A 22,204-nucleotide genomic window follows, 5' to 3' on the forward strand; every position below is an offset into this window, starting at 1 on the left:
TCGCGATCGCCACGACAGCTAGTCTGCCCGCAGATCGTAAAAATTTACTAGCATGGGCAGTTTACAGCATTCACGATCGCTTACCATTCTCAGCAGTCCTCGAAATGATTTGGTTCAACCTCTCAAATTAAGCAGAGTAACAGGATGGCCAAATCGCCTCCCACTGTCCTAAGCCTAACGCTCGGCTGGGTCCAACGTTACTAAAACACTCAGTTGGGAAACTCGCCGTCGAAACCTGGGCCGCTGGCGTCCACCGAGACCGAGCTAAATGCGACAACAGCGCCACTTCTTATCGTTTGTCTGTACTGTGGTCACCTCGAGCTTTTTGAAAGCCTGTTTTTGCGTAAAAACAAACGAAAAAGACTCTTTTTGTATGAAATTTATTAGAGTTTAGTACAAAAAGAGGGGCGCGTTATGTTTTTAAAATCTTTAGTTTGCAGGGTTTTGCGGCACAATTAATATTGTTTTTATACAACCATGCCTCAGCGGGCCTTTCAGGTAGCGCGTCCCGCCCTAGGTGCATTCTAACTTCGGTAGTAGAACGCGGCGCGTCCGCCGGGGAGATGGGGGTGGCACCCCTGTAACCTCGACCGCTGTATCTGTTCTGAAGCCAAAATAGAAGCCATGTGCAGTTCCTCGAGTGGCCGCTGCGGGAGAAAAGGTGCCGTTGTGTTCGTCATTAGCTCGGTGCTCGGAGACAGATTGGGGCCACTTTTTCAAAGCTGTCTCTATGGGAGTTTCCCCACTGAGTGTTTTAGTAACGTTGGCTGGGTCGGAGGAGTCAGTCGCCGAACCGGCCGCCATATTTTTTTCCCCCGAGTCGGGAATGGTGCTGGCTGCGTTGCGGTGATGACTCCAGCGGCCGGAATACGAGAAACGAACGAGAAGAGCCTCCCGACACGCCGAACGACTCGCGCGCACATGCTCAATGGCGTCGCCGATGTGTTCGACGACGAACCGTTCGTGTTGAAACGACCTGCTAAAACTCCCTATTAGTCATTGTCACGCTGCTAAGGTGCGATCCACATATAACGATACCACTTAGAACGATATACCGCTTATAACAATTCGTTGTAGACTAAGAACGCTTAGTTTCCAGTCCAGATAAGACGATACTCGGTCGTAAAAATTGAATTTCGGGCATTCTCATTGTCGTTATAAGTGGATTACACTGTAATACATCGCCTAAGATACATTCTGCAGACACTGTCCCAGGCTTCTTCCTTCCTGCCAGATTGAACGGGCAGACATTTTTGAAGCTCGCACACGTGCAAACATGCTTCTAACATGCGCGAGGGCAGATAATCCCGTCTTCGGTACTATGTATGGGCAGTGCGACTGCAGTTTAAAGATTCGATGTAACCCTTTCTGTACTTTCTGTTAATAGCGCTCAGAATCGCTCCTTGAAATTTGTAACCAATAGCTGTGAAATTAGCCTTAGCTGTTGTTGTAGTAGTTGGTGGTGGTGTTTTGTTCGTTGTCACTACATTATCACTACATTATGTGGTGGTGTTTGTCACTACATTATCACTACATTATCAGTGTTTTGTTTGTTTCTTCTCAACGCAATGGCAGTCGCGTGATGGCAGCGGAGTTCTGATATAGGTAGGGATCGGGTAATCTCGTCATCGGGGCGATCGGCCACGAACGATTACCTGAATGCTCGTCGAGTCGTTCAGATGTCGTCGCTGCGGGGATGGCCAAGCTCGATGACAAAATCTTGGGGGTTGCATCGTTGACGACGCCAACGAGATGCGCACGTACGCTTGCGCATCTTCAACGCCCATCAAAGCTGCCCACGCACACTTTTGACTTCCGGAAAATAGCTGCCCGATAGTATATAGTGTGGCAACTGTGGTTGAGCATAACTGCAGAGAAGGGTGACTAAAGTGAGGTTAAGGTTGCCCGTGTAAGTGGGGTAAAAAAGGCTCTAGATTGTCTCTCGGGAAACGCCATTCGTGTCCCCCTTTGGGGAACGCTAAGACTAATCCCTTCACTTTTCTCGTTTTACTTTCTCTTTTGCTGCCTCCCTTTGATTTCGTTATGGGCGTTACGGGGTCAATGTTAGCGTTCCCCAAAGGGGGACGTGCGTGGCGTTTCCCCGCTAACGCGTTCCCTAAATATCTACCGATGGATCTTCCTTTAATTTTTGGGCCGCCCACTTGGACCAGCGTTAGTACTTGGTTCACACTCTATTTTGTAGTCCAAACCAAGGCATACGCGCACCTGCAAGTTCAGACTCTCCCCAGCATCCGTGCGCGCATTGGCTTCCGCCCCGTGACGTCACTTCCCTCTCGTCTTTGTCCTTCACTACTCTCCTCCTCTCTACGCGGCGCGCTTCCCTTTCCACCGTTTTGTCCACAGACGGACGCCGTCAGCTTTTCCCTTTCATGTGGGTACTAATGCGAACGCATCTTTAAACTTCTTGGTCAGTAACGTTTCGTGCACGTATACTTGGGTTTCATTTGCGCACAAATAGGTTCGTTGTACGACGCATTCCGGCTTCACCACCAAAGGGCCGGCCGCAAACCTCGCGATAGTTCAAACTCTGATATTTCCTACTCCTAGATAATTTGAGCAAATTTCAGAAAATATTGGTTGTCCTGCAATGGGGCTTACTTGTCCCATTACGCGAAAAGGCGACGGCGTTTTGAACGAACGATGGTCACACCCATACGTCATGAAGTACGCGCCTCAGAAATAAAACGCAAAGAAAGGCACAGCAACGCAGATGCATCGTCATGGAAGCCTTCGTGAAGCCGGCGGGGTTCGCCGCGTCTGAGCAGTGGGGGAGTGTAATGTCACCGCCGGAGTGCCGTTTAAAAAAATAAGACGTGGCGCGCTGCTTGTAGGAATGCGCTGCGTGTAGGAATGCGAAAGCATTCTTATGCGTAAGCAGCCAGAAGTGTGTCTGCCGAATTTCGCAGTGACTCACGTGGGGACGGCGTGCATTGGGACTTTGAAAGAAATGAAGAGCTTTCATGCTTGGCTTTGACGGGCTCTCATAGTGCGCGCGAGCGCACGGACTCTCATATCTTTGAATTCACGCCATGTCCAGTGTTTTTTTAATGTATTCGTGAGCCGCTTAATTCGAACGGAGTTTTCGTGTAATACTTTTTGTTTCCGTGGCCCTGCATAGCTGCAACACCCGCGGAGCTTGCTTCCGCGCTTGTTGCTTCTCCGCAGAGCACCGGTCCTCAACGAGTAGCGTACTCAACGGGGCTCAAGGAGGACACACGTGAACTATGAAAACAAGCGTCGAGCGGAAATTTCCACAGCAACTTGCGCGGACGCGGTAAGGCGGCGGCATGGCATAGGTCCACGTCACAGCGTCCGCGCAAGTCGCTATTAAAACGGTCGCGCGGTGCCCATTTTCATTGTCATGGGTCCCCTTCTTAATAGGTCGCATAAGACAACTTCATGACTCAATGAAGAAACCTAACTTCGTTTTGAGTTGTCGTGTGCTGTCTAAACCGTGCGCGATAAGCAACATGCTTGAGGAATAAATAAAGTTATGTCGTACATTTCATAAATGTTTAATGCTTGCATACCTGCTTATGATGAGTAGGCCTATGTAGAGGAAATCATTAAATATCTGCTTTGTACGTGCAGCCATTCGTGTGACAAATCATAATTTTATCTCCCATCATAATCAGATTAATATCTGATGATTCAAACTTCCAACAATTAAAACAGAATTCTTGGCTTTCTAGAGATTCAAATAATGAGTCCGCCGTAGTCCCGGCTCCGTGGTCTCACGTGGCCCTCCCCCTTTGTGCAGCGGCTAGTGGAGGTACAGCCCCAGGGTCCGTACCACATCGTGGGCTACTCGTTCGGGGCCACGGTGGCCTTTGAGATGGCGGTGCAGCTGCAGGGGGCGGGAGCTCTCGTGGGCAGCCTGGTGCTCCTCGACGGGGCGCCCCGGTACATGGGGCGCCACTACAGCCACTACACTGACGCCAACGAGGAGGAGGCCTCCCTCTTCTGCGCCTTCCTCATGCAGTACCTCGACATTGACTTCCTCCAGGTGGGCACCCCTTGCGAGCTCTTGAGGGAAAAGCTGGGCCTACACTTCCCTACCCTACCCTAACCTAACCCTTACCTGGACTAGTGTGCCTGGAACATTCTCAGACTTGTGCATCTAGGAAGTCTTCGAAAGTGGTGGTCGATTTCCGCCCGACGAAGCGTGGAAGTGTCCTGCTGTTGACTACCGCGATCCTGACTGCGGCACGGCAGAGGAGGTGGGTGCGACACACGCCCGTCGTGCTGCAGGCAGCTCTGCAGACATACAGTCTATGGAAACCGAAGCAGACGCCAGATGGGTTGCCGCGTCAATGGCAACACTCGCATTCGCTCGCTGTTTTCGGCAAAATTTTGTAGCGTGAGCTACTGGCCGAGGTTGAGCAGTTTCGCGTGGCTCCCAAAGAGCTGTGCTAAGCATGCGCGAGGAGCAGTGGCGTCACACGGCGCACAGCTGGCGCTCCGCCGCCTCCGCGCTCGCCTCGCCAGTCTGCGCATTCCAGAGGAGTGACGTCATAGCCACGGCAGACGCACTGGCGCCGCCTCGTGCCCAGCTGTGCGCCTCCGTTGCGCAGTAGCCAAGTCTGACGCTGCACCGGAGCCGCTTGATAGCGCCTCTCATTTTGTGCGCATAAGCTCACGCTACGCATATCCAGGCATAGCCGAGCTAAGCCAACGCAATTTTTTTTTACGACCAAACGCCAGGATGGTTACACACTGGCTCCCGACGCAATTTATTTCCACTTTTGAACTGCTTTCGATGCATGGGTGAGAAGGATGGTGAACACGCAAATCGGAGATGCGTTCGAGGCACTGTACCTGAACCTAACCTACATCCTATTATTTTTACCCTACTCTTCCTGTCCCTCGTAAGGCCACCATCTGCAGAGCCATATATAGGGGATAGCTTGGCGAGCTGGCGTGGCCTCGTTGACAGCTCGTCAACTACGTCACTGACACGCGAGGAGAACGCCATGGTCGCACCCATATCGCCATCTTCGATCCCAACCGACGCCTGGGACCTATGCCCGTATGCTTGGCTCTCCCATTCCTACAACGATGACTGCTTTATTTTCTCTTAGGTCATCAGCTAGCAGTATTTGGGCTGAGTCGTGTTTATTCAGGAACCATATTAAATTAGTTCAAATTTACCTTGTCTATTCTCCCTCCGTATGCGGCGCGTCACCAGGCCGTTCATATACACTTCGCGGACGGTCGGTGCGTCGCGCAAATGACGCTCGAGTAAACTTCGCAATTTTCAGTTCTAGTTAACGCGCCTGGTTATATTAGCAGTGCGGAACAAATTCTAATTCGCAGCTTAGGGGATTCCGTAGCATGTTCTGATAAGTGAGCGTATACGAGAATGCTACTGTTGCCTTCGTTTTCTAAGAAAATTGTCAATTAGATTGCAAAATGAGCTAAAGCCCTCCGTCCGAGAGTCTCCAAGGGTTTCGTTTCTTCCTAATTGTATTTCCTCTTGACGATGCGTCAGCGTCTCAAACGAGATGGCTTGATCCAAGCGATCGCTAATCCTTATATGGGATGGCCACGCCTGGAGTGATTACCGCATGCCTCCACCGAACTCAATGCCAGCAACGAAAGAGCAATCTCTTTTTCCGAACATGAAGCCGGAAGGTTACAAAGAGAGGAATAAGAAAAAACTGAAAGACGTTTACAATCCCCTGTAACGCCGAATTAGAGCGCAGCTTTTGAGGAGGAGGGGGAAAATACAAAGAGGTGTGTTTGCCCCTCCTCCTCATCCGTACGCTCCTCTCCTCCTCTCCTTCTCGCCTGCCATTTAGCAGGAAATTTTTGCTAAGTTTCCCGCTAAACGTAGGGGGAAAATTTTTCTGCTAAATATAGTGGGAAATTTTTTTCCGCTAAATTTTGCGGGGAAATTTTCCCGCTAAATTTTGCGGGGAACCTTTTCCGCTATATTTAGTGAGGAATCTTTCCCGCTAAATGTAGCGGGGAAATTTTTTCGCTAAACTTAGAGGAAGAATTTTTTCGTTAGATTTTGCGGCGAAATTTTCTTGCTAAATTTAGCGGGAAACTTTTCCCGCAAAATTTAGCAGAAAATGTTCCCCGCTACGTTTAGCGGGAAAATTTTCCCACACAATTTAGCGGGAAAATTTTTCCGCTAATTTTAGAGGTGAAATTTTCTGCTAAATTTAGCGGGGAACTTTTTACGCTAAATTTAGCGTGGAACTTTTTACGCTATATTTAGCGGGAAATTTTTTCCGCTAAATTTAGTGGGGAAAATTTTCCGCTAATTTTAGAGAGGGAATTTATTCCGCTAATTTTTGCGCAGAACTTTTCCCACTAAATTTAGCGGAAAACTTTCCCAGCAAAATTTAGCAGAAAAAGTTCCCCGCTACGTTTAGCGGAAAAAGTTTCCCACACAATTTAGCGGGAAAATTTTTCTTTAATTTTAGAGGGGAAATTTTTCCGCTAAATCTAGAGGGGAACTTTTTCCGCTATATTTAGCGAGAAATTTTTCCTGCTAAATTTAGCGGGAAACTTTTCCCGCACAATTTAGCGACAAAATTTTTTCGCTAAATTTAGAGGGGAAACTTTTTCGCTAAACTTAGCGCGGACCTTTTTCCGCTAAATTTTGAGGGGAAATTTTCCCGCTAAACTTATCAGGGAATTTTTCCCGTACAATTCAGCAGGAAAATTGTTTCGCTAATTTAAGAGGGAACTTCTTCCGCTAAGCCTAGCGGGAAACTTTTTCCGCTAAATTTAGCGGGGAATTTTTCCTGCTAAGTTTAGCGGGGAAATTTTTTCTCTAAATTTAGCGGGGAAATTTTTTCTCTAATTTTAGCGGGGGAATTTACCCATAATGCAACGCACGGGTGACGTCATCATGAGAAACGTCCCACATTGCAACGTGCAATTACGCCGACGCCGACGCCAATGCTGCTCAAGCCGGAAACGGGCGCCTAAGAGCTGCGCTCTAAATTAAAACTTGTGCGAGTTTGAATGCATTAAAACGGCGCCGGCACTAACGTTTGTCCTAACGTTAGAGCAGTCTATTTCATAACGGAAGGTTGCGAAATAAACATCGGGCGACTCAGAGTCAGGCGGCTCTTCGCCAATGATAAGCTTGCTCGTTTTAATAGATTAATCTCAACTGATTGGCCGTTCCTAAGGACGCTGAAATCCCGGCATCCATCGTAATGTCATTACATAAAAAAAAATTAAGGGAACATAGGAAGACACCAAAACTAGCTTTTCATACAAAAAATAACATTTATTAAAAGGCATCAAATTATAAATGTATTCACTTCGCGGTTTGGAGAAGAAGGTACGGCGAGAGGTCAGCAAGGACAACAGATGTCCAGATTCTTCCTTTATACATGGCTCTGACCATCCGTCCTTCCAAGTGCCTTCTAGAGGTCGTAATTCAACGCTATTTATAATGCAGCAGGATGTAAATGCTTTAAAATTTAAAAGTAAACATTTGACAGAGATCTGTCTGGTTGGGAGTAATTAATATTAAAAAGGACAGCATGTAAATGCTGCCCTTCCAAACTTGCGAATCCTAGCACGCACCGGAGTTACTGTAACAGTCAACTCCACAACCATGGCACGACGGGAGGTGAACCTTTGGGGGAGAGAGGGCTGCCCGATGTGGAGGCAGTGTCTATGGTCGTCTGCGTCTCCTTTCGGTCTTAAGCGTGGCAAGGGTGTCAACCTTATTTGTTGCGGAAAGGGAGTTCTACCTCGAAATTTCGCGAAGTAAATCCACAACAATCTAAACCTTCATCGAGGGACAGGAGAAAGAGCGGGAGCCTCCAGAGTGCACTTTTCCCAGACCCTACGAGTCAATTTCCGTTCCGTCTTTCATAAACATAGTTCGTTCAGAAAGCAAGTCGGCGAAAATATCGTGCCTGGAATGCGTCTGCGACTTGTGTGTTTAGCGTCTTACTCTGCCCGTGCATCAAAAGGGGTCCGGAAGCGGCAGCAAGTGACGTCGCAAAAGCCAGAGTGTCGCGCTACATGATATCGCGATCCTGGCAGTTGGAGGACGGAGTCCCGTGAATAAGGCACGAGACTGCGAGCGTCACCGTCGTCGCGTCTTGACAACTCCCGGCTACCGAAGCATCCGTGGACGTTCAAGCTGACCTGAGGCGGCACGGGCGGCTGCCCCCTCCAGGTCCGCTGCCTTGACACTGCCAGGATCGTGGCCGGCGACAGGGGGACGCCTTTAGGAGGTCATCGACCGGAAATCGAGAGGCCGCTTTGTTGGATGCAACGAACGCGCCGCACTGGTCGGAGACGCATTCCAGGCATCGTAGCGAGAAGTCTCGACAGTCGAGGAAAGGAGTGTTTCGTCCGACGCGCCGAGCGTGCCCGGGTTGCGTTCGCAGGTGAAGCGGCAGATGTTGCAGTACCCGACCTGGGAGGCGAAGCAGGAGGTGGCCACGGACCTGCTGCTGGCGGCCATCCCCGACGTGTGCCCCAGCCGGGAGGACGTGGCCCTGGCCACGAGCGCCTTCTACGACTTCCTCAAGGCCGGCAGCAGGTACGCCCCTACGGCCAAGTTCCTGGGGGACGTCACCCTGGTCAAGCCCTCCAAGCCACGCAAGATGGCCATGCAGCTGCCCCCCGACTACGGCCTCTCCGAGGTGCGTGGCGCTCGGCGCTGGTCCTGTCCGATTTTTGGGTCTCTGCGCGGTCGCGTCTTGAAGGCCGACGAGCGGCCAGAAAGGGGGAAACCCGATTCCTCCTTTTCATTCGAGGAGGGGGAGAACCCTTCTTTTTGGCGGGGAGTAGTTGAGGCAACCGCTCCTGTGGGGAGAGGAGGAGAAAAGTTTGCGAGAGAGAATAGAGAAAAGGAAACTGGGAACCGGTTTTGTTCTCTGCAGAAGACTATTCTCTAAGTCGGCCTTTAAGCTGCAGCCACGTTGCTTGTACATGGTACAAATGACACGGTGTTACTTGCAGACGTGATGGCAGAATTACCTGCGGACACGCCTCAAGTGCATGGTCTCATGCATACGTTCGCACCTGTCTGGTTTTTTATGACAAATGTGACTACAAGGATGAAGACACCGTCTCCAGACTGTCTTTTGTACAATAGCAGTTGGACCGAAGCGTCAAGGCTCCTTCATACAGATGCGACTGCTTGCAACCCAGTGCGTTACGAGAATTTTCGATCCCTCACGACCAGGCGACACACTGCCGCCAATAGCCGCGGGTCAATCGAGATTTTCGTATATTTACCCGGGGTTTTTTCGCGCATCATTCTTTCACAATTGGCTTAAAAAAAAACTTGACAACTTTAGAAACAACCGTTTGTCATAGTACGTGCTTTGATCTCGCAAATACTGCAGAAGCTTGGATCTCGTTAAATGGAGTTTCAGGGTTGCCTCATAGAGGGCGCCAGCGTGCCATTGAATTTTCTGGTCGCCAGATATCTCGAGAGGTCGTAATGCTGTCGGTCGCAACCAGTCGCGAGTGTGTGAACCGGCCTCTAAGTGAAAGGTCCGAGGTAACGGCATGAACCGAGCGAGTGCCCACCCAAAATTTGGAGATGATCTTGAAAAAAGTTTACGCTAGCTCAATCATGCTGACAAAGACCGGGGCACAGAATCTGTTGGGCGGCCATATTCATAAAGTATGTGGGTTGTACATGCTGTCCATGTGTGATTTGGGGGAGGGAGGGCTGGTGTGTTTAGAGCTAGCACTGCCACTGTTCCAAAGTCTTCAATGTATGCCACATTCAACTTAATATTGCTATCTGGTCATAATCGTCGTAAAATTGAGCATGTCGGTGAAATTATCGCGGACTAATGATAAATATGCAAATTATGGTTGGCTGTGCCTCGCGCGCTTGCCGTTTCTGCGGTCTCTTTCGTCCGTCCGTAATATCCGGGTATAAATTACTCGGGTATAAAATAATAGGGTGAAGAACCGGGCATGCCATATTCTAGCGCAACGATAGAGTGCTAACCACCCGAACGGAATGGTATAACTTGCCGGAGTAGTGCCTATACACCATCCACCCCGAAGCTGACAGTGGGGCCACACCTACGTGCTCGCAGAACCAATCGCAGAGATGAAAGCGGCATTTGACTTTTTGTAGGTAGTCCTGTAGCAGCCACTCACAGTTTTGGAGCAGATGCCAACATCTGTTAGGACGTCCTTCGAAGATAAAAAGTGATTCCATTTCTAAACGAATTCATTTATGATAGTGATCGAGGGTTCCTCTTTGATACTGTAGCGTTTTACTTATTCCTTTTTGTGATAAGAATATACAGGGTCCAAAAGGCATAGTCTTCTCTTTAGAAATAAGGTTCTGGTCAGAGTAAATTACATTTACAATGGGTACTAAAAAAGGTTGAAAAGTGAATTGTAGCGTAACACTTGGATAAAGATAAAACCTTTCTCCCTCCTCATTTTACTCGGTACTTCACTTAGCCTGTAAATATAATTTCCATAAAATGACAGCGAGAACGAGCATATCTACTCACGCATCTATCAATAAAAATGTGTCCCCTAAGTTTAATGAACCTACAAAACTCAACTCTAATATCACGAACTGCAAAGACAATTATCTACAAATATTATAAAAACCTACTCTAACCTCAGTTTATTTTTTTCGCTTTTTTTTTTATGGATCAATTTACGATTAGGACAAAGAAGGTGGACGTGTAATAAATAATATTGAGCATAATTTGCGAGCCCATCGCGCTAACCCAGGCGCTTTCTTAAGTTGGCCGATGCTCCTGGCACTTCGGTGCATGAAGGTGGGCGTGGGTGGCACAAGTGCCGCGGTGCTGTGCCGTCACGGCACGAAGTCCTGTGGCGGATGTGATAATTGAGTCATCGGGTCAGGAGTACACGACCCTGGTTCTGTCTCACCACAGGAGCCGCAATTCTAGCATTTTGCAAAGTTTTTCCGGAAGTTTTAGTCCGTGACATCACAACATCGTCCGCAAATTTAGACGATGTCGGCGATCAACCGGCCAGCGCGGTTGATGTGCACCGTCAATGGATCTGGCCGGTTGATTCCCAGAATCAAAGCGCGACATCAAGGTATAATTGCCGTCTCCTTTAACGTCTTCTTTCATAGGCTAAACTAATCAAGTGCAGCGAATGTATAGTGACTTGCGTTTTTTTTTAGCTTTAAGAAAAGATTAGGGACGACCAGTAATAACTTATTAAGTTTCTTGCTTTAAACCCATCTCGACGCAGGTGTCAGCTCCATTTTCCCTTTCCGCTCCCCTAAATCACCCGGCGCTCCACTCGCTGCGTGTGAATATGGGCGGGGTAGGGTGATCACGTGGTTAAATATAAGCGTACGACTGATCCAACGAGCATGCAGCTTTCACCGCACTGTCTGCTGTGGGGTGAATGAAGTATAGTGAATGTGGCTCAATTCGAAGCAGTAATATGGTGGAATACTGCGAGGAAACAAATCTGGGCCATCTTCGTTGAACCTGTCTGAAGACGCCCTCTCCTAATCAAGGTAGCGGACATATTGTTTCCAAAGGCCGATTGTTTCTTGGCATCGCCTGAACGTCCTTCGTTTTTCTCGCAGTGCTGCGAGGGCAAGGTTCACATCCACGTGGTGGAGGGACTCCACGAAAACTTCATCCTGGGCAAGGGGGCGCTGGAGTGTGCCAACCTGGTTGCCCAACAAGTCGGCACGGCGTAGCTCGGCCCGCTTGTTTCAGAGCGGTGGCATCCCCAGTGTGCTGCGGCACAACGGTCCTTGCTGCCGCTTGCTCCCGCTGTTTTCGTCGTGTTGACCCTTCGGTGCTTCTTCGTCCTTTTGTACAGCAGACGGACGACGCGAAGACCACTTCCGCCACCACTCTGTTTTTATGCATACTGTATATTTGTTTATTGTGTTGCTCAAAACAGAGCTAGTGAATCGCATAATGTGTGTGGCCTGCTGGGACTCGCAGTGCATTTCCCTCACCTCGAAACAAACCGGCGTAAAAAAAAAACTTCCGAGAACTTGGAAAGTTCGAGTTCGTTACGGGCACATCACCTTGTGGACATGAATATTTGCCACAGGCGTGGGCGCCACCGCTTTCCTCCCCAACATCCTCTTACTGGACTAGCACAGCTTATGTAAAGCTAGTGTCTTGGAATGATCAGTCTGCCATCATGTATTTAACATTGTAGATGTGTTGTAGGACAGACATGAGACATGTTGTTAAAAGGGGAAATCTAAACGGCGTTAAGTAGGCTTTGCCTTCATTGTGCAAGGTTCAAGCTGATAGGAAGCGCTAGTAATGGAGCCATTTTTTTCATTGAAAGTTGTGGCATGTGAGGGTCATTAGCAAACCTCCCGGTTGAGTCAAACATGCAAAAGTTAGTGACTTGAGCCGAAATGTAATTAGGTTTCAGGTACAGCTACACCCTTGCAAATGTCTCGCTGCAGTTGCCCGCACAACTTGGTTACTTTTCTAACATCCCGCGATGTCACCGAGCGGTGCTGAGGCAATATATGCTTACTCTTCATGTAGCTGCACTTCACTAAAATGTGAGAAATCTGCCTAACAGTGTGCCATGGGTTATTTTCACTCTTTCGATAAGCTCGCACCTCTTTGCACAGACGAATCGTTAAAGCAGGCGGCGGCAGCGCTCCAAGAGTTTCGGTTCTTCTCCGCTCTTGTCGAACTGTCGGCCGGCGCTCTCCCGGCGGCGACGTTCGCGCTGTGGGCGCACGGATACTAACGCGCCCATTGTTGCCCTGGATGGATATACACTCGGGGTGTTTACCAACCGGGAAAACCGGAAATTCTCAGGTATTTTGAATAGTCCAGAAAATCTCAGGAAGAACTCAGGGAATTTTTGCTTCTATCGGGGACTTTTTTATTTTTTTTTTTATTTTTAAAAGTAATAATAATAACTTTCTTTCCATCAAATGATAGAGGGCCAAAAGGAAAAAATCTGCAGTACGCAGCTTGACTGGTCCTCGGGGCCCTTACATTGCTCAGCAGCAAGCAGGTGGAAAAAATACAAAAAAGGCAAAGTATACAGTTGAACCGTTGCACATCTACGGTTGACATTTCTACAAACCAAGGTTCACCCAAGTACAAAACGTAGAATGAAAACAAAAATCACGCACAACAATATAAGCGCAGGTCCTTGAAATTTAAACTATCAAAGTCAATATTATCAGTGCAAAGACTATTTAATAAATGTGGGAGTGTGAAATTAAACATTTGATAGCCATAGTTCGTTCGTTGCGTGACCATCCTCCATATCTCTGCGTTGCGGGTGGAATAATGTAGGGAAATTTCCCTTAACGACGCAAGTTTTTCCAAAAAAACACGATTCCATTTTCTTTTCACTTTTAAAACTTTTAGCGAGTTTGTACTGATATAATTTCAAAATGTTAATTATTTTACAAATCTTAAATAAATCGGCAGAATGAACGTTATATGGCACATTACATATTCCTCTCGGTATGTTTTTTTTTTTTCTGCAGCAAAATCAGTTTTTCTATAGTAGTCATTGTGGACAGGGCCGTACCCAGAAAAAAATTTCGGGGGGGGGGGGGGGGGGGGGGGGGGGGTTTCGGGGACAACGGCGGCCATTTTGTCTTATTTTCGCCTATGAATCATGTGCATCGGTGGCATATAATGGAGAATTATAGCAAACCGAAGAACCGGTCCCGGTTTGGTACCCGGTAGCCGACCGGTGCCACTGCGCGTGCGCAGAGGTGGAGATTAAAATCGGCTGGCTGCAATGCACCGACCAGGGCCGTACCCAGAAAAAAATTTCGGGGGGGGTCAGAACCCCCTAACCCCCCCCCCCCCCCCCCCCCTGGTTACGGCCCTGATTGTGGATATGCCCCAAACTAGAAGACAATACGTTAAATGGGAATAAAATAGTGATTTATAGAGCAACAATTTAACGTTCGTTTTGTAAAACAGATCGGTAGCGATTTACGATTCCAACTACCGGAACAAGCTTTGGAACAATATAGTTTATATGATTATCCCAGCTCATTGTCTCACTAAAAACACTCCAGGTGTTTTGAAACAACCAACGATTTCGATGGAAGACTAGTCAAAGCGGAGAACCTTCGATATAACCAGAGATCTATTTTTTGGTCGAAAAATTACGGCTTTCGTCTTATTAATATTAATTTTCTGTGAGTTGCTATCACCCCAAGCCTTTTATATTTAATAGATTAAAGTTCGCCATATCAATTACTTTGTCACAGGTTTTGGAAGAAACAGAATGGTAGTGTCATCTGCATAAATTAGAAATTTCGCCTTAGTATTTACGTTGATTATATCATTAATATATAAATTAAAAAGAAAAGGTCCCAATATGCTTCCTTGTGGAACGCCTGACGTAATAGATCTTACAGTGGAAAAATGACCGTTTATGTTAACATATTGCTGACGATGTCGTAGGTATGATTTCAAAATCTGTAGGGCATGTCCACGAATGCCATAAACTTCAAGATTTTTAATAATACTTCGTGATTAAGACAGTCAAAGGCTTTTGTAAAATCTAGGAACACTCCTAAAACAAATTTTTTTACTTTAAAATTTTGCTAAACTTAATTCTTTTTAATTAGGTAGAGCTGTCTCTATTGAACGTTTTTTTTAAACCAAATTGCGAGGAATTTATGAGGTCCCATTTATTCGAGAAGTTTACTAAACGGTGATAGAGTAGCTTTTCCAAAACCTTCGAAAAACAGTGCAATATAGAAATAGGTCTATAGTTTCCTAAATCATTTTTATATCCTTTTTTATACAGTATAGACATCTTTGCTACTTGCATTCTTCTGGGAAACACACAAGACTAAAAAGAAGGATTAAAAATGTAAGTTAACACGGGAGCAATTACGTCGGCAACATACTTAATGGAGCGAATTTGCATTCCATCAGCGTCGCAGCTACCGCTATTTTTTAAGTGCATAATCACATTAGTTAATTCTGAACTAGCAATTGGCTCTAAAAATATAGATCTACAGTTTCTTTGACAAATATATTTACACGAATCATTAGTGTCGGCAGTACTAGATATATTTACAAAATATTCATTAAACACATTTGCCAAATCCTGGCCGGTTAAACTTACACCCTTGTACTGCAATGTTTCAATAAAGTTTGATACAGGAAACCCCTTAACCACCGAACCGAGATGTTTCCATATTACGTCAGTGAAACCATTTTCTAACGAGAAAAGGGAAGAGTGAAAAATTTTTTTGGCATTCCTTAGCTCCTTAGTTAAGTCGTTTCGATAAGACTTAAATTCCTTTAGAGCATCTGGGTTGCGTGTCTTAACGAACCGTTTGTATAGTATATCTTTCGTACGGATTTGTTTTATCAAAGTGGGCGTTACCCACGGTTTACGAATCTTTTTTGATATTTTTACGGATTTATGTGGAAAGTAAAGTTTATACAGCTTTAGAAATTGTTCTAAATATAAGTTATAGGCATAATCAACCGTTTCTTGCGTAAGCACCGTATTCCAATCTACAGCTGCGATGTCTCGTCTGAAAGCATCGAGGCTATTTTTACCAATACTTTGGAAAATCGCAAGTTCGCATTTCGTTAGCTTTCGAGATATATTAAGCTCAACACACAATAAAATGGGAAGATGGTGACTCAAGTCACAACTTATAACCCCACTGTTCAGTCGATCTATATGAAAATTGGTTATAAAAATTCTCAAATGGTTTTGGACTGTAAGGTAATTCTTGGAGGATTGACAATCGTGTTGACACATCCGTAAGTACATGCTAACTACGTTCTCTATTTTCCTTTTAGAAACACTGTCAGAAGACATATCAATATTAAAATCACCCCCACAAATGACGTTATATTGACTTTCATTTGTGAACACCAAAAAAGACTCAAGAAATGTAAAAAAAGATGACATGCTACTGTCCGGTGGGCGATAAAAAGCCGCGAAAATATTTCGATCATTACGTAAGCACAATGCTTCCACATCTTTCGTGATAATAGAATAATCACTTAGTAGTTCACATTCAACGCCCTTTCTAATCAAGATGGCCAAACCTCCGCCTCAAGGATGATTGGCCATCGTGTTTGAAATAAACCCTCACAGTCCATAATTCTTCAGATATCAATGGAATGGACCAAACGAACAGTCGAGCCCGGTAATATCACACCCGTGTATTTCGAATTATTGTTTATATTAAACAGTTCGAACATCCCCTAGAAAATCACAATGTTTTTCTGTATCGAACGCCCATAACTTTCATGGCGGGCACACTCGATGTAGCGAACGAAGACGAAGCACGGCCAAGCACGGCCGTCCTTCGCTTCAAACTTGAACTCACTCGCGTTCCTGACTAAAAACACGAAAGCCTGAAACGCGCTGCAGAAACTACTGGAAGGTTGAAAAATGCAGAACCAACTATGGAACCGAGATGATGAAATGTCTACTCCCAAAACTACTTAACAGTCATATTCAACAAGAGACTGACCTACGCAACATTTCCGCGAGAAAACTGTGCTTAACTTGTGTATAATTTTGCTTCGTCCTTGTCCTTGTCTTAATATTGCTTCCATTCGCCTTTTTCCGTGACTGACGATTTATGTCTGAAGAGTGATTGTTTTTTCGTTAATTCCGTGTGTGTTTATTTTACGCTGTATTTACTACGCATTGCATTTAGACATTTTTTCGCGGTTATTGTGCTAGCTTTTCAATCCGACGTTTACTGTTTCGCTTCTTTTTCTATTTTTTCTTTTTACTTGCCCGGCATTGGCTTTGCGGCATTCTTTATATACCTGTGCTTTTTTGGACATGCTACGCATTTATAGCGCATATTTTTTATTTCTTCCGTGACTCTTCCTATTTATGCTCTTTACAGCTCTTTTTAGATGTTGTAAGACTTTTTAGAACGTGGACGTAGCAACTTTTTCGTTTTTGGCACTTTGTGTTTCTTCGTGTTTTTTTGTTATCATGAAATTTTTGTGTGTGTGATTGCCCAGCGAATTTGTAGGTCAGCAATGACCTAGTGTGATTAACTTGTAGGATGGATTCCATGTTTCTGCATTTCTGCATCAGTGACTCGATTTTGCTTCTTATCTACACTAACAAAAACGTTTTGCTCAACCACTGTCTGTAGGGGGTCGAGGACACGTCAAGCTGCTCTATAGCAGCTTTTTTCCTCTGTCTCCCCTTCTTTCATGGAAATAAAGGCAATTATTATTATTTCTCCCAGGGTCGGATTGCGCCGGCAGGGAGCACATAGTTCGGGTTGCAGGGCGGGCAGACTGCCAAGCCAGCATACGCGCACGCGGGGATACGCAGCGAAAAAGCAATTGTATAAAAAAATAAAAAAAGCAACCAATAAAAACAAGAACAAATGGAGGATGACAAAAGCAAGGGGAAGGGCACACGTATGGAGGGCGGGAAGTGCCCGCTGTTGGAACAGTCGCGTGCGCTCTTTTCCCCGAACAGCGCTGTCGCTGCGCGACTCCTTAACCCCAAAATAAAGTGAGCAAAAAAAAAAAAAAAAAAAGATTTCGTCAAGTGGAGTGTGTTGACAACAGGGTTGAGCAATCGCACTTTGAACGCCTTATCTTTGTTTACCTTTTTCTTTCCCCGTTATTGCTCCCGTTTTTCTTTTAGAGCGCAGCTGCCCGTTTCCGGCTTGAGCGGCGTCGCCGTCGGCGTAACCCTGAGGCCACATGACCTTTCCGGCTTGAGCGGCGTCGCCGTCGGCGTAACCGTGAGGTCACATGACCTCACGGGGGGGGGGGTGGTCAGGTAAACTTTAGTTTACCTTTCTTCATATTTTATTCGCTATGAGTTTTACTAACCACTCCGTTGTGTTTTCTTTCTGAATCTAATAAAAGTTACTCGTTAGCATTAAAACTGTATTATATTTTTTTTTTTATTTTATAGCATGCTTTTTAGAGAGTGACAGCATCTGGCGGCATGGTGTTAGCCCATCTTCACCTAAAAAAAAGTTCTGTGTCACTCAGGGAATTTCACAAAAGTACTTAGGGAAAACCTGGAAAACTCAGAAAATTTTAAAATGACAACTCGGTAGACACCCTGTACACTGACCTCTGCTTTGAATCTTCATATAGTATGAAGCTGCCGACCCATTGCACTTTGGCTCGGCATCTCGATGCGCTTGGCGCTGGTGTACTTGGTGACAATACTTGGACAACTCGGATACTGCTTGCCCGCCGGAACTTCCCGGTGCGCTCAACACTGAATACTGTGCTTGTGCGTACTGTGTGTGTGTGTTCTGTGCACCGTGTTTGGTGACGACGCCTGGACGACCATGTGCCCCGCCGGAATTTCCGCTGCGCTCACCACTGGACTCTAAAAAAGCATTTTGCGCGATGCACTTAGTCGTCACAAGCGAGAGATCGTCGCAATTTCGGACCCAGGCGGAACAGCCTGGGTCTGAAATCGCGACAACATCTCGCTTGTAACGGCTAAGGGCATCGCGCAAAATACTTTTGTAGAGTCCAGTGGTGATCGCAGCGGGAATTCCGGCGGCGCACCGCCTGGGTCTGAAATTGGGGCACCGGTTTGTATCTCGGTTGGTACCCCGCGGTACCAGTGGCTCTGCAAAACCACTGGAACCAACCGGTTTCGCCTGGATGCAAAATTGGGGCGCCAGTTTGTATCCTGTCTGGAACTGCGCGGCTCCAGGGGGGATACAAACTGGTGTCCTAATTTCAAATCCAGGCGGAACCGACATTTTTCATTACGGCCTGTATTTGAAATTCTCGTACGGGTCGCATCCCTGGTTCCACTGTCATCTTCAACCACTTATTTCTTCCCCTTGCTATAATAGAGTAAAATAATCTGCCCCGATCTTTATAGAAATGCCCCGTGTCATCCATAGTAAATTACTAACCAGCGTCATATCCTCATGTGTAGCCACTAGCTGTTAGGCCACATCTTCTTGTTTTTTTATATGTATAAAAGTTCTACATGGATACCTCCCGGTGCTGTCCCCCTTATCTAATGCCCCAATGGGGCCTTTAAGGGTCAATAAATGAATGAATTAATAAATTAATGAATAAAATGTGTAGTTTTTATCAGGGTGTCAAACCGGAACCGAACCGAAAACCGGAACCGAACCGGTATTTTTTCCGGAACTGAACCCGAACCCGAACCGTTATATTGTTATCGCGATGAACCGGAACTGAACCAGATAAAAAAATAACGGTTACCGACTCATTTCAAAACGGTTCGGCCACGCGCTGTTGACAATGAATGTGCTATCAATGCCATTTGTTTTTTTAAGTGCCGTCAACTGACACACGCCTCGCTTACATATTTTTCTTCTCCACTCAGTCTTAGGAGTATAAACGCTGCATCCATGAATCTTGACAAACGCTGCATCCATGAATCTTGACATAGGAACCAGTATTGCGCTGGTCGCGGCTTGCACGGAAGAAAGAGAATTGGAAGGCTGTACAAAAAAAAAATAAAAAAATCGCGTCACGGGATTTCATTTTTCTACAATCTTGTAAATCCTAAATGCTGCTGTGTGCTCATTTCGTAACACGTTTCTAGAACGCGCGAGTTCTTGAAGCTTGCTTCCATCGGAATGAGAAAAGAAAAGGCTGTGGAGTTTGATAATAATGCATCCGGTTTCGTATAGGCACTTAGAAGCTAACATATTTGTGAGACAGCGAACTCTTCTATTTTAATATTTATCCTATTACGTCCTTCTGGCGTTGCGTTCGGTGAAGTATCCGTATCTTGTTTAATGAAAACTTCTTTAGGGTCTAATTTGAGTTACCGAAGGCTAGTTCAAATAGAGAAACCTGTATTTTCTCCCCACTGTTCCTTCAATTGCTTACACGCCGAGGTGGCGGGATAGTTAGCGAGTTCTACTTGTAAGTGGGTTTGTAAGAAGGTCGCGGATTTTACAGCTACTGCGTCGGACCCAATTAGATGAAGTCCGAATGCGTAAACGTCGGTGAGGTAACCTTTGAGTGCACATAAAGAAACCATTCCTGGTAGAAATCCCTGAGCCTTACACTACGATGTACCCCGTTTCGTATGTGCTGATTTCGGATGTTTTATTTGTAATTTATTTTGATGCTGCAATTTGTCATTTATAATTTCTGAACCGGTTCGCGAACCGGTTCAGCGCCCCGAACCGGTTCGCGAACCGGTTCGCCGATCGAATTAATCGAACCGGAACTGAACCGGAACAAAATAAATTTACCTGAACCTGAACCGTAACCGAACCCGTATATTTTTCGGTTCGACACACTGGTTTTTATGTGTATTCCTTTCTGTTTAATATGAAGCAGAATTTTCTATGATACCAGACTTGCCTGCCCTGGGCTTGGGGTAAGTTATTTTGATGCATAAGAAATTGCTTCAGTTCAAAAAAAGTGCTCTCATATCAAAGTACTTCTTCATCAATAATAAATAGTCTATAAAAGCAACCGAGAGAATTAAATGCCGCTTGGAATGCCTGCTAGGCAGACCACTCTGCAGTCAAAAGAAACTTGTCGTGTCTACTGAATTGGGAAGGTTACCAATTATGACGCAACATTGCAAATGGATGCACACAAGTATATTTTGCAAATGTAACAAGTTGAGAGAACAGGCTCGACAGCTGCCAGGCTGCAAGTATGAGAAAAGAGATTCTGGTAGGCAGCACATGGTTGAGGTGCAGAGGCAGCCACGTAGCGCTGCAAAGCTTGTCCTCTCCTGTCAAAGCTCACACCGCCCTCGGGGTCGGACTCTGGGGGTCGGGGGGAGGCCCCAAAATAGAGCTATACGAGTCCGCATTGCGCAGAAAGTGAAATGATGTTGCTGTGCCCAGTACCTTTGCAACCACCGGAACCTGCTGTTGAGCATCCTATTCACTGCTCTAAAACAGAATTTTAAGCAATGCTTTTTGTTAAGCTTGGCCTCGGGAGAGGGGAGGATCCATTGGGGCTGCGAGGAATGGGTGTGCAATCACGGGTTCAGGGGTTAGTCGCTGTCATCTGCACAAAACAACCTGACATGAATTTTTATAACCTCTTCAGTTCTCCAAAAGCACATGAACGTTCTATGCTAATGCAGCCTCTACGTGGATATGGTAGTCTCACAACATCTCAAAACGCCTTTAATGTAATTATAAAAATAATATTTGCAAAACAAAATATGGAGGTATTTTACTTGCCTTGCACAATACCAAAAATTGTGCCTTCATAGCAAATAGGTGCAGCGTCAATTGAGTTTGGCAATCGTAAAGTGAAAACGTACCAAGCGTGCTGCAGCTAAACAATTTCCAGAATGTTGAGGCCCGAGACCTTTAGATAAATGATACACATGCAATAATGAGAGTAAGCTTGAATGCGTGCGACGATCTCGAGTGACACTCATCATTTTGAATGAGGCGTCCGTTTTCTACCGAGAGCTCTCGTGCGAGCGCATTGAGAAAATACTCTATTCACACTGTGTTAGGGCGCGTTCAGTAGTGGCTCCAGGGCAGGAGTGAAGGAGTCAGCGCTCCTTTTCCTAGACGGTAAAAACCGACTTCCGGTGCACGTTACTCTTGAGTTTCTGCAGTCAGGCTCTCGTGCACCGTCTCCGGAGACGGCGCATGAGGAGTGAAAGGAGCGAGGCATGACGTAATTCCGGATCGCTGACGAAGTTCCGGCGCGAAAAGAGAGAAAAACAAACAAAATGGCGGGATAAGCTGCGTCGGTTCTGTCGCGGGCATGGAGAATAGAAGGGTAGGAGAGGGCATGACGTCAGCCGCATAGCCTCCACAAGCCATGCTCCCTTGACGCCTCGCCTCTTTCTCATTTTCCTCCTTATTCTCCTCACTTATCAGCCCAACATGACCACATCACGTGACCGAGGCTAGCCTTCGTCTAGCCTTCGATCTGATAAAAGCTACCGGACGGAGGGCGCGCAAGCCTGCAAGGAATGCTCCTACAATCAACCATCCATCTCGCACGTGACATGTCACGCGCACCAATCGCCAGACAGATCTGCGGTCACGCTAAGCACAAAATCGTTTAAACTTTTTATGACGAGGCTTCACCAATATTGCACCGTGCCCCCCCCCCCCCCCCCTTCCTCCTCCTAGTACTTCTAACCTCCTTGGTCGCGGGTGTGCGGTTTGCTCGCTTTTGTTAATGAAAAGTGCTCAAGGTAAGACGAATAAGGCGTTCAAATTTCTTTTCCAGGTAAGGCTTTTTTCGGAAAATGCATCAGACCGTATTTTGTTTGGTTTGAA

General features: G+C 46.3%; 1 protein-coding gene across 1 annotated transcript in view; it reads left to right on the forward strand.

The window, feature by feature from the left end:
- LOC8032153 (fatty acid synthase-like) overlaps positions 1 to 13,315 on the forward strand; it is a 191,872-nt gene extending 178,557 nt beyond the window's left edge. The window contains exons 27-29 of the mRNA XM_040206051.2: positions 3,782 to 4,027; positions 8,394 to 8,651; positions 11,570 to 13,315. Coding sequence (XP_040061985.2) covers positions 3,782 to 4,027; positions 8,394 to 8,651; positions 11,570 to 11,686 — 621 coding nt within the window. The 3' untranslated portion in view covers positions 11,687 to 13,315. The remainder of the gene's footprint in view (positions 1 to 3,781; positions 4,028 to 8,393; positions 8,652 to 11,569) is intronic.
- The last annotated feature ends 8,889 nt before the right edge of the window (positions 13,316 to 22,204 follow it).

This window comes from Ixodes scapularis, unplaced genomic scaffold (genome assembly GCF_016920785.2).
Source record: "Ixodes scapularis isolate PalLabHiFi unplaced genomic scaffold, ASM1692078v2 PGA_scaffold6__148_contigs__length_123643588, whole genome shotgun sequence".
Lineage (NCBI taxonomy): Eukaryota > Metazoa > Arthropoda > Arachnida > Ixodida > Ixodidae > Ixodes > Ixodes scapularis.